General features: G+C 40.5%; 1 protein-coding gene and 1 pseudogene across 2 annotated transcripts; both read left to right on the forward strand.

Annotated features, from left to right (window-relative positions):
* Positions 1-1,510: 1,510 nt before the first annotated feature.
* LOC146238078 (uncharacterized) lies at positions 1,511-4,416 on the forward strand (annotated as a pseudogene).
* Positions 4,417-7,562: 3,146 nt separating this feature from the next.
* On the forward strand, positions 7,563-9,408 carry LOC146238079 (rho-related GTP-binding protein RhoU). 2 transcript variants are annotated; one of them, XM_084684863.1, is made up of 3 exons: positions 7,563-8,057; positions 8,241-8,311; positions 8,919-9,408. In XM_084684863.1, the coding sequence occupies exons 1-3, from the start codon at positions 7,805-7,807 to the stop codon at positions 9,390-9,392; spliced, it is 798 nt and encodes a 265-aa protein (XP_084540989.1). In that variant the 5' UTR covers positions 7,563-7,804; the 3' UTR covers positions 9,393-9,408. The 2 variants fall into 2 exon arrangements, with proteins under 2 accessions (XP_084540989.1, XP_084540988.1); XM_084684862.1 differs by having other exon boundaries at positions 7,790-8,057; positions 8,241-8,299.
* Positions 9,409-13,433: the final 4,025 nt, after the last annotated feature.

The following is a 13,433-nucleotide window of genomic DNA, read 5'->3' on the forward strand; positions in this document are numbered from 1 at the left end:
CTTGTAGCCGTAAAGCAGGGGTGCCCAACCTTTTTTGAACCAAGATCTACTTTTAAAGTTGATAGTGTATTGAGATCTACCAAGCCATAACGAAAGTAAAGAAAAGTAAAGGAAACAAGTAGGCCTAGGACTGGACCCTAACAACACAACATACAAACAACCCAAATAATACAATGCCTAATTCAAGTTGGAAAAGTGGTATTTCGCTACCTTAGTGGGATTTCTGGCACTGAGAGGAGGAAGCTAGTCTCTCATAGTCCGGACAGTAAGAGCTGAGTGCCAGCCGTAAGCAAACTTCAAGATGGTCATCAGTCATGGTGGATCTGTGTTTTGACTTGATGATTTTCATATGTGAAAAGGCAGACTCACACAAATATGTTGATCCAAAAAGTGCAGTCAAATTCTGTGCAGTTTTTCTTAGGTTGGGGTACTTCTCTTTCTGCATTAGATTCCAGAATTGGACATTCATGTCAGGTGTTGCTCTGGATTTGAGTCATTTTTCAGTGTGAGGATCTCATTCTCAATAGTACAGCTATCCAGGTTGAATAGTGAAGCCACTTTGGACGTCACACAATCCACATTTATATTTTCCCCAAATGGAAAACTGAGACAACTGACAACAGGCTCAATGGATGCAAAGTCATCAAAGAGCCTGTCAAATTCTGACAAGATGCTCTGCACTTGATCATCATAACGTGCACTATCTAGTTCTTTGCCCTGACGCTTAAGTTCTGTGTCCATGTGTGGAAAGTTCCGCAGATCACACTGTTGCAGCCGACTTGATACCAGGTGTAACTTGCTTTTAAACTTGTTCACGGAACTGATCATGTTTGTGATGTGTTTTTCCTTACCCTGCAGCTCTAGATTCAAGTTATTGAGATTCCCGGTCAGAAAGACTAAATCCAAGAGCCACTGACTGTCTTCTAACTGTGCATATTCAGCATGAATTGAACATTTCAGAAATTCTTTAATTTCTTTTATTTCATAAAAACTTGAAAAATATCTGTGCCTCTCGTGTGCCCTTTCAAAGGCAAAATGGTCAGCAGCTCTTCTTTTACACTCAGGTCGTCAAAAACCATTCTAACAAACACACATACTTGAGCCATGTCCACAGCATCACTGGATTCATCGAACTGGAGAGAGAAACCCTCACATGTGTCAAGATCATTCTTCAATTGCTGTTCAACATCCTCCGCCATTCCCTCGCATCGCCGTGTAACAGAATTTCGTGATAACTGCAAATCCTGAATAGCTGACACAATCTCCTTTTGATTTTTAAAATCGGCAAAGAGCACATCTGCGGCTTCCATGAACGCTTCTTTCACAATCTCACCATCCTTGAAATATTTCTTTCCTTTCGCAAGAATGCGACTGACACGATCGCACGAAGCTATGGTTGCAGCCTCACTTTTGGTGTTGGGCCTGGTAAAAACAGACTGTTGTGCTGCTAGCTGACTTTTCAATTCCTGGACTTTTCGGGCCCGCAGAGGTGATTTAGCTGGTTGGGCACCCCTGCCGTAAAGGTTAACATGATAACTATTTGTCAGATTCTTTTAATTTTTAGATGGTGAGAAATACTCTTCAGTCCAAGCCAGGGGGAGAAAAAGTGTTTCATGAATATGACAATATGAAGACATTGACGGATAGTACAAGGCGACATATGATAAACCTACTGGTGCCTGACATGATGGAAGTTCATGGCTAAGCATTTTATGTTCACAGGTATTAAATTATATTAAATAAATGTTATAGCATAAGATGTGCATAAGATTGTTACAGAACCCTGTTCCATTATTTAAAAGCTATTGAATTATTCTTGTCTACTACTCATTAAAAAGGGGCTTATGGAAACAAATTTGTGTCCGAATAATTCTGGAGCAAAACTATTAAAGCAATTAAGTTGAACAGATTAATTAGCCAATACATCCCTTAAAAAAATCAGCAAACGTAAGATCAGTGCAAAAGAAGCAAAGGGAATTGTAAACAAAAAGACTAATTTCTATACTTGATAACAATTTTAAAGCTTGTAAAATGTTCTATTTTTAAAGGAGGATCCCACCAACTTATGTGCGAACCAAATACGCTCTTGGCGTCATCACTATTTCCTTACCTCAGTGATCCTTATTCAAAAAATGGATATGTAAGTTTGTAAATGAATGGCTTATACAACAATTTATGCAGGGAGGTTATTCTGAATTTGCCTTGTATTGCTGTGACCCATCAGCCATGTTTAGTTTTGTTGTTCTCTGAATTTTACAGGAGCACTTCTATGATGCTGACAGTGGATCTGGTTATTTGGCCAGGAGGATAAAGACAGTCCAGCGCAACACTGCAGTTGAGTCCAGGAGATCCTCAACCACTACTACCCATCAAGATGGTCCAAAGAGCAAGAGGGATTTTCTCCTAACTGACAAGCAACTGTTTGGCGAGGAAAGCCGTGAGGCAATCTCCATACTGAAGCATTCTACTGATGAATCGGTTGTCAGAGAAGAAATGAGGGCAACATTTCAATACTGTCAGACACTAGTTCAACAAGACCAGCAAAACTCCTCAACAGTCCTGGATGTTTTCCCACGTTTTCTTGATACACCTGGCTTGGTAAGAAATGCATATGGTGATATTTATTTATTTTTAAAGTGAACAATGTGCATTTAAGGATTACACCTACAGTTACATAAAAATACTGAAAATGTGTGGATGGTTGCACGGTTGCAGGGACTTAAAGAATTTCTTCTGTAGATTGACCAAGACTTTACCATGATGTTTGGTGAGGAGGTTTCTGGCAGATTATTGGCAAAATGGCCCACTTACTTCAAACCCAGGATCCTGGCAGGCAAGTTTTCTAAGGAGAATGTTGAAGACCTCTTGTCTGGGCATCAATCCTCAGATGAGTCTGGTAAGCATCACTCGTTTATCTTTTAAAAACATTAATTTACTTGCCTGATTCCCGAAATCTTGTATGTAGCCTAATGTGGATATATTTATTTTCACATGCAAGTCTTTCTTACAATCTTCTACTTCTGCTTTCCCCTTAGGCTGGGACAGTGACCTGTCAAGCATCCTACTTCTGGTTCACCTACTTCCCCCTACAGCAAAAGGACCCAAGAAGAGTCCTAAAATTAGCTCACATCAAGCAGTCAAACATGTTGTGAGATATTTGAGTGTATGCAATGTTTTAGTATGCTTTTTAATGTAGTTATTTTCACATTGCCTCTTTTTGTGAAGAGGCGACAACGTTAAGTAATGTAGTGGGCCACTAAAATGGTTCCTCATGGTTCTGGTTTTTCAGATTGGTGCCAGTGTTGAGACCTTCCTGAACAGTTTGGAACCAGGACAGCCCATCCTCCTGTGTGTTGGTGAACAGAAGAACAACGTCCAAAAATTCTACGTCATTGTTGACCACAAGGCCTGCAAGGTTCAGACGTCCCTGGCAGCTTTCGATGAACTCTTCAAGGCCCACTTCATCTTCAGTGTTAACTACCACGAATCTCTTAACAGCTTTTACACGTTCATCCAAACCACTGTGTTCAACATTGATGTGGGAAGTACCAAGGAAAGTCCCTGTGTGAAGGAGCTCAGAGCAAGACTGCTGAACACGAGTTTCTGAGGTGACACACATCCTTGGAGGCAAATATGTTAATTTGTTTTATCTGCAAATTACACCACAGAAGTTCTGCGTTGCTTTGTCAGCATTTAAGACTTTACCATGGTTTATATCCAGGAAAGACATTACGATTGAAATGCGGACAGCCGGGATGTTCTTCGTTCTTTTCCACTTATTCAGGGTTCAAGAAACACATTATTCGTTTGCACCGGGACACTGTTTCGACAAATATTGTTGACAATATGGACACTCAAATAATAATTGAGCCTTCAAATTCAACTTCAGCTTGCACAGACATTCCAGTAACCACCAAGGTCTCTGTTGACAAGCATCATTTGGTCAACATGTGTGGTTCTGTTGTAGCACAGTTGCAATCATCAGGTGTTGCTGAGAGCACTATCCAAGCAATGGTAGGTTCAATGTAAGAGGTTGTAAATGATATTCACAGTCAAGTGAGAGATGCAGTTCTCAACTATACTTCAGAGATTCGAGGAACAGACTTTGAAAAAAAGCTAGACAGTTGTTTTGAACAACTACAAAATCCTTTCTCAGTCTTAAATACAGGAGCCAAATGACAGAAGTATTTCAAGGAAAAGTGGGAAATAGTTGAGCCTGTTGAGTATGTTCTTGGGGTGCGATTTGATGTACGTTGAGATCGAACAACAGGAGTTTACAATCAGATCCCGGTAACAGATAAATTTGTGTATGTACCTATCTTAAGAACCCTGAAGTCTATGTTCAAAACATTTTCACACACAAGACCTGAAAAAGTATGGCTTTGATGAGATACTGAAGCCTCTCGTTGATGATGTTAAACAACTAGAAAATGAAGGACTAGAAGTACCTTACTCTGACTCACCATTGCTAGGGTCTGTTATTCAAGTAACTGGTGATAACCTTGGTTTACACGGGCTGTTTGGTTATGTAGAGTCTTTTTCTGCAACATATTGTTGTAGATTTAGTTTAACCACTAAGGCAGAGTTTCAACATGTCTTCACTGAAGATCACCCTGGCTTGATTTTTCGTACAAAAGACATCCATACAGAACATTGTTCAGCTATACATGAAAATCCTATGTTAGTGACAACATATGGTGTCAAGAAGACATGCTTGCTCAATACATTGCGTTTTTTTTCACATCTCTGACAACTATGCAGTTGACATAATGCACGACCTTCTTGAAGGTGTAGTGCAGTACAAACTAAAACTGGTCTTTCAATACCTTATCAAGGAGAAAATGCTATCTTTGGAATCATTGTCACAGAGAATTCAAGGTTTCAACTATGGTTACACTGAGAGAAGAAACCGGCCAAGTGGGTTGAAAATGGATGAGAGCAAAGATCTTGGATTGAATGCTATCCAGTCATGGTGCCTTGTGCGAAACTCTCCTCTCATTTTTGGTGATCTAGTTGAAAGAAATAACAGTTATTGGAACCTGCTCCTCCTTTAGCTCCAAATTGTGAATATAGTGTTTCATTTCATTAATGATCATCACAAGCTATTCAAATCTTTGTTTCCTTAGAAAAGACTTATTCCAAAGCATCATTTTATGATCCATTACCCAAGGTGTATTCGTAAAATAGGCCCACTCCTTCATGTATGGTGCATGAGGTTGGAGGCCAAACACAATTTTTTTTAAAGATCTGTCAAGAATTTCAAAAATATAACAAAAGCATTGGTCAAACAACACCATAGACAGCTAGCTTATCACTGGGAGAATTTTAATTTTCAGAGGTTTGAGTTTGGTCCAGTGAGGAAGAAAGTGATTGATAGTTTGGAGGGTGGTGAGGCTTTACATTTACATTTATTCATTTAGCAGACGCTTTTACCCAAAGCGACTTCCAAGAGAGAGCTTTACAAAGTGCATAGGTCACTGATAATAACAACAAGATAACCCCAAAGCATTGCGGGTAGCCAAAACAAGAAGTACACATTGTGAACAACCAAAAAATAAGTGCTAAAGGGAGGAAACCATAAGAGCATGTAGTTAAACAAGTTACAATTAAACAACATGAAACTCTAAGTGCAAGTGCACCTGTAGGAAAGCAATACAAATAGGATTAACTAAAATAGAAAACAGTTTAAATCAGCTACCACTAACAAACAAGAGCAGCAGTCAAAGCAAGAGTGATCCTTGAGGAAACCAGCGTTGGGTTCAGCAAACCATTCCTAAGTACCATTGTACTCGTGGAACAAGTGCGTCTTGAGCCTTCTCTTGAAGGTGGAGAGACAGTCTGTGTCTCTGATGGAGGTGGGGAGTTGATTCCACCACTGGGGGGCCAGGCAGGAGAAGAGCTTGTGTTGGGATCGGGCGGTCTTGAGCGGTGGGACCACCAGGCGGTTGTCTGAAGAAGACCGTAGGTGGCGGGTGGGGGTGTAGGCTGCAGGAGAGACTTGATGTAGTCGGGTGCAGTCCCGTTCACTGCTCGGAGGGTCAGTACCAGGGTCTTGAATCTGATGCGGGCCGTTATGGGTAGCCAGTGGAGGGAGATGAGGAGCGGGGTAACGTGGGAGCATCTGGGTAGATTGTAGACCAGGCGGGCCGTCGCGTTCTGAATCCTCTGAAGTGGGCGGGTTGCGCATGCTGGGAGACCGGCGAGCAGCGAGTTGCAGTAGTCCAACTTGGAGAGGACCAAACTTGGACAAGCAGCTGGGTGGAGTGCTCAGACAGGTATCTCCTGATCTTCCGGATGTTGTAGAGGGTGAATCTACACGACCGGGAGACCGCAGCAATGTGGGCCGTGAGGGAGAGCTTGTCATCCATGGTAACCCCAAGGTTCCTGGCAGAGGATGAGGGGGTCACCGTCGCAGATCCCAGGGTGATTGAGAGGTTGTGGGAGATGGAGGGTTTGGCCGGGATGATGAGAAGTTCTGTTTTGGCGAGGTTCAGCTTGAGGTGGTGCCTGGTCATCCAGGCGGAGAAAACGGAAAAGCGGAGAGGCTTTAAATGCAATGTTAAATGTGAATGCATACTCTGATGTGTCAACTACCAATTGGGTGAAGAACTATGGAACCGGGTATCAAATCGGAATGTTTGTTTGTATTAAAACAAATATAGAAGTTCCTGTTTTTGGAAAGACCACCAGAATCATTATAAATTAAGATCAAGCTTTCATTTTGATTTGCACAGTTGATACTCTGTATTTTGATGAGCACTTCAGTGCCTACTGTATAAAGGAGAGGGATGATTCATTTTCTGTTATTTCTATTGATGACTTGATTTATTATAGACCCTATGATAAACAGTTATCTAATGAGATGGATGAAAAAATATACATTGTGCCACATTGCCATATTGTGTGACCCGTGCTATTGTTTTGTGTGACCTGTGCTATTGAGGCTGACAATTAGTAAATGTGATTGTAAAGTAAATGCTATGTTTGTGATGGGCTTGAAAATACAAGTTTTATTCGAACAAACTTTTGTATTGATATGTTTCTTCTTTGTAATAGTTAAGTACTAGGAATCTACTGAATTCAAAAGTAAAATTGCACTATGTAAAGCATTAGGGATTATAACTCCCTACAGTGTTTTAAAAAATATATATAAATCAACTCTACAAGAGTATAATACAGAGTTTAATTTTAAATCCCATATAGTGTTACATAGCAGCAACTCCAGTTGGTGTTAAAACAGAATATACAGATAGTGTTAAATTCTTACACTGCACACAAGTGTTGGGTAAATTTAACACTGTGTTGACTGGTGTTAAATGTCAACTATTGAGAGAGTTGCTGCAACTATCAGTGTTGCCCATTTAACACTTTTAAAAGTGTAGTTTTAACTCTAAATAGTGTGGATCAATATAGACACTTTAAAAGTGTTGAATTCAACTCTATTGGTGTTGAATTAACACTGCTGATTTTGCTGTGCACGCACATCACATGGCGTCTAGTCTAAGCTTCTTACGTACACGGGGGCGTCTTAATACTTGCCCACTAGGCCTTCCATACTTAGGACCATGAACACACAAGAAGCAGAGAAGCCATTCGACTCACGCTACGGACAAATTAAATGGTAGTCTTTGAAACTTGTTCAGCCGGACAGCTATTTGCAATCAAAATGCAGGTTATTTTATAATTTCTTGTTTAAGATGTTATAGTCTGGATTCAAACAAAACTATCCACATGAGTATCGAGATGAAAATGCTATAGGAAATATTTAGAAACCTCAACTCGGCGCAAAATGTTTCTGTAAGATATGGGGATGCAGAAAGCCAGTCGAGTGTCGGACCCGGTGTGTTGTCAGTTTTCTCCGGAGGTACCGAGTCGTCTAAAATACCGAGATTGTCAACTAAATTTGAAACGACAACGGTCAGGCTCCGTGCCTGAGCGTAAAGTGAATTGCGTCCTCGTTGGAGATGGAGCGGTCGGCAAAACGAGCCTGATTGTCAGTTATACCACCAATGGATACCCAACAGAGTACATCCCAACAGCATTTGACAACTTTGCAGGTCCGTTTGTTATACGATATCTCTGTTAAATCATATATATATATGACATATATAGAGCTATAGCCAGGAGTGCGTTATTTACATTGACACAAACCATTTTGTAGTCAGTGCTATTGTACGTTCACTCTATGAAATCCCCAAAACATAGTTTATAAATCGTTTGGTTTTCATCCGCATTAACAGCAATGGTTGTTGTGGATGGAAAACCAGTGAGATTACAACTCTGTGACATGGCCGGCCAGGTGAGTGAACAGGTGATCTATACAGTCTACATTTTGATCAGATTAAGTTTTCAATCATAATTCTTTGTTTTTACTGTTCCAACATTCTCTGCTTGTGAATAGAATTCACATTTGATGAAACTATTAATGTAAGCTGGAATATGAATCTATTTAATATCGTTTTTAGTCTGATTTTAGACTCCATAGTTTCAAATAGTTTATAAGATATAGTATGTGGCTGTAAACGTTTTAGTAGACTAGTAATATACTAGTCCCCTTTTGGGTGCATCCTTAAAATCTCCCCTATTTTCCTTTTTGCAGTATGTCTGAGCATTTCTCTCAGACAGCGCTCTGTCCCCAATTCCAAACCCTATATTGCCCCCTTTAGGATGTGTACAAGTGGTTTACATGACCCCTGTGGTTCTCTGTGTTTATTATTGCCCCCCTTCAGTTGACATTTTTTACCCTTCTGGTCAAGACTCCCAATTAGAGTACATCAAAGATATACATTGTCGAGCTATAACGTGCTGTGCATAAAACGTGTCACACTAGTCAGAAGGTGTGTGACTAGTTTAGAAAAAGTATTTTCTCTGTTTCCGGTCTATTTTTATTTTTTACGTTGTTGCCTCTTGGTATTTAGGAGGAGTTGGACCGTCTCCGGCCCCTGTGCTACAGAAATGCCGATGTCTTCTTGCTCTGCTACAGCGTGGTCTGCCCTTCCTCATTGTGTAATGTGACAGACAGGTGGGTGCCTGAGGTCCGACGCATCTGCCCCAGGGTGCCCGTGGTGTTGGTGGGCACCCAGCTGGACTTGAGAGATGATGTCCAGGTGCTCATCCACCTGGCACAGAACCAGGAGAGACCCGTGAGCACAGAGGAGGGCCAGGAATGTGCCCAGGAGATAGGGGCCATCACCTTTATCGAGTGCTCAGCTCTGACCCAGAAGAATCTGAAGGATGTGTTTGATTCAGTCATCTTGACTGGGATTCAAGAAGTAAACAGCATGCATCAAAGGCAGACTCTGAGGAAGAAGACACCTCATAAGATAAAAAGCCTTTCAGAGTCGTGGTGGAAAAAGCTAAGTTGTTTTGTTGGAGACCAGGAGATAAAGTAAACATCAAGAATGCTCAGTTGTCCATTTTGGAAGTAATTTTGGACGTCATTTTTTTTTTTACATTTAATTATTTACAATATTTTCACAATTTACTGGATACAATGTTTCATCCGAAAACTCAGATTGGTCTAACATCTAAATATAGAAAAGTGATGGGCCGTTATCGGCGTCAACGTGCTGCGTTAACGCGAGACTCTTATCTGGCGATTAAAAAAAGTTGCGTTGGGAGCTGGGTCTATACTTCACAAGCTATGTGACTTTCACCTTGATATTTTAGCGCGGATGTATACCAAGCCAAATTGCACTGTAGGGGGCGAGAACAAGTCTTCACACCAGTGTGTATGCCTTGTGTATGAAATTACAACATCAAACGTGACGTGCTAACATGGATGCAGCTATGAAGCCACAGGCTTTGCTTCAGTTTGCTCTTTAGTTTTGCTAACTAATCTCCTCGCTCACCTGGCTTGAGAAACTCGTTCTCAAAGCAAACATATTCTGAATGCCTTCGGCGGAATTCAAATGAGCAATTTTAATCTAGATTAATTCCAAGATTACAGTGAGATTAATCTAGATTTAAAAAAAAAATCTATGCCCACCACAAAAAAAAGTCATATTTTTAACTACTTTTAAAGGTAGTATTTATTGTTGGAATATTCCAAGTATTGTTCTTCAAATCAAAAAATTCAGCAGTTTCAGGGGTTATCAGTGTATACTTTTCAGCTTTATATCTCTAATGCTTGAACTAATATAAATCAATATTCATAATATTTTTTACATGGTTTTCCAATTTAGTTTTTTTTCCAAATCTTCTTAAACTTCTTCAACTTTCAAATCCTTCTTCTTCCTCAATCTCTCAGCTACAGCCACCATTTAAACTTTACAAAGTTGACAAATCCCTGAATTGTTTTTTATCTTAATTCAGCTTTTTGATATCTATTCAACCTTTTTCAATATCACTGATAATGTTTCACAAGTTTTTCAGACAGTTTTCTGAGATTGACATTCATTTTGGATCAATAGATAGGAAATGTTGTGCTGGTTGTAGACAGTTGTCTGTGGAATCCAACAGACTTACAAATTTTTTCAGAGCCCCACGAGAGCCAGACAAAGTCCAACTCTCGCCCCATAGAGACCAATGCAAATCTGGTAACACATTTCTCATAGAAAGCAGAAGGTACAAATTTTTTGAAACTGCCGGTAGAGTCATATTTTTGACCGCACAGACATAAAGGATATCTCTGGTTTGGCAGAGTTTTGGGTCTTGGAAAATATCCGTATTTTTTAGATTGGACATATAGTTTTGCGTCTATGTTAACTTGTTTGAGGTGTGGATTCTAGGTACATTTCTGTTACTCCCTCTGCCCTTTGATCAGCTCGTTAACGATGACAGCTGCGCCATCACAGTGGCAACCACACAGACACGCACCACTCAGTCTCTCACAAAGGTGATTGATAGCTGATTAGTGGGGTCTAACGGAGCTATTCAGTCAACTCAGACTCCTCCCTCCTCCACATTTGCCCCCCCCCTCCCTTCCTACTCCAACCTGACCCCCCCCCCCCCCCCAATATCTCTAAAGAAATTAGTTTTTTTTGTCACTCCGGTATTTTAACCCTTGTGCTGCCTTCGGGTAACATGACCAAAAGGTTCATAACGAACCATCGTTGTGTTTACCCAATTTTACCCAATACAAAAGCAAATAAAAATAATTTTCTTCACTATGTTTTTGTATGCGGTAAAGTTGTCGCAAACGAAGGTGGGTCACAATGACTGATGGGTCAGAATGACCCGAGGAGATCACAAGGGTTAAGAGGGCGCAAAATAAAAGCCCTGTTGAAGGAATTCTATATTCCTTGCAATACATGTTACTATAATTAATTATCTTGTGCAATTCTAGCAATAGTGATGACCTGCCATAGCCTGACATTGTCATACTCATAATTCTAGTCAGAATATGAGTCTGAAAACTCTCAGTTTGGCTGTGATTATGGGGCGTGTTTCAACCGAACTCGTAAAACAAATGCCTCTACGCTCAATTGGATAGACCTACAACCAATCAGAGCAACGTAATATGTTGTTTGTTGAAAACAAATTCAACCCAAGGGCTTTTTCGTGACGTTGTTAATTACGTTACTGTTGATCATCTGTCCATCATCGTAGAAAGCCCGCCCTGGCAATTTAATTGGTCCGTCCAGATCCTGGTTTTATGTAGTTGTTCCCAGAGAGAGACCCTCCAGACCCAACTTCCCGACCAATTTTTTTGTGGGCGGGGAGAAGTTGGGCTGGTAGAAAGGCTAGACCTGCCATATGTTTAACTGCCATCAGGATGTGACCAAATGAAACACCAAATAACTGGCATCATGTACAAAATCTGTCATTTTGGATTGACTATTTTTTGTGTGTATTTCACAGTGTTCCTTAAGGTCTCCGAATAGGGTATGTAACATTAGTTGCCCCGGGTGCTATTTTATGCGCCCATATGCACCCTGTGAAATAGCCCTATAATGAAACAAGCTGTTTTCTCCTTTTATGGTATGCTCATAAATATAGAGATGAGCTGCGCGCTGACTCCTTTACAACGAGTGAAGCTGCGGAGTGAAGACGTAACACGGCTGTCAGCACTCACTGAAACATCGATGGTGGAGACTTGAAATAAAAATGTACAAATACATCTATTGTGTCTACCCAACACTGTTTTCAACAAATTGACTAGATATCTTTTGAATTGATAACCTTAGTTGTTTCCACGTCTGTTGTCGAAGCAAATGGGGTCGATTTAGGTGGGTAACGTTAGCACTGCAGCTTAGCAAACAAACGATCGTGATTCAACTCAGCTTCAGTTCTTCTATCTTGCTGAAAAATAGATCTGGACAAACATACATCTTGAATTGTAGATTTACATGACAACACAGGTTATTTATTTTTATGAAACACAGTCAGGAAAATGAAATAACGTTAGCCCCATTGCCAGTAAACGAAATCATCACACATTCTACCGATGCCAGATACAGGCAGGATACGTTAGCATTGCTAATAACTGTTAGTGACAACATCATACTACTGCTTGCGGTTGTGATGAACATAAGGTCGGAACAGCACCTCTTTTCAGCAACAGCTTCTTAGAAAATCCTGCTTTACATTGTCCAAGGTTTTCAAAACTGTCCTCGGGGAAATGGTTTGTGCAAATGTGTAATTGAGGGTTGAACTGCACAGGGATCTTCTCATAAACAAACATTACAGCCCGTCGAGTGTTTAGTTCCTTAGGAAGACTCTGAAAAGTGTCAGCATTCCCTGTACAGCCTGGAACACTGCATTTACCACCGTAGTCTATTTTCAATATCCTAGAAATTCTGTGTTTTGTAATTCTGTGGAAGTACACAGAGCAGCGCGCAGCAAATCTTGGGGCGTGACAAAGGTACAGACCAGAGCCAAAAAAGGTGGAACCACCGAACTGACGTCAGTTTGGTAGCTTTTTCAAAACCTACCGTTTTACAGCTTAAAACATTTATTGGTAGATTTGCATAGGAAAGAGGTGTCAATGGACTTTGAGGTTCACTGTATGTCCATTTTACCCACTGAACTGTCGTTATTCAACTGTGACAAGGTAAATTTGGTTCTGCAATCAATGACCCCTTTAATCATGTATGTGCCTCTATTTATTTGATTTGGTGTACTGTATGTTACAGACATTTCTAGTTATCTATGGACGCAAAGGGAGAGTCCCTTGGTCAATTTGCTTTTCATCTTACTCTAAGCCGAAGATCAGTTTGTTTGGATTTTCCCCTTTATCCCTTGCCAAAGTCTAGTAGTAGTTTTCAGTGGACCTCACACTGTCTTCATAATAGGACAAGACAAGACCACCTGGATTGGATTAGATAGACATATGGTGCCTGATTTGTTACCTGAATGCTAACACACCTTCAACCTGTTTTTATAACAATTTAGACACCGTAGCAAATATAATTACATTCATAACACTGAAAATGACTAATGGTGGACTGTGAGAAATCTTCAGTAGTGCAGTGGACACTCACTGTTAACTT

This window comes from Hypomesus nipponensis, chromosome 21 (assembly GCF_054491055.1).
Source record: "Hypomesus nipponensis isolate SF chromosome 21, ASM5449105v1, whole genome shotgun sequence".
Lineage (NCBI taxonomy): Eukaryota > Metazoa > Chordata > Actinopteri > Osmeriformes > Osmeridae > Hypomesus > Hypomesus nipponensis.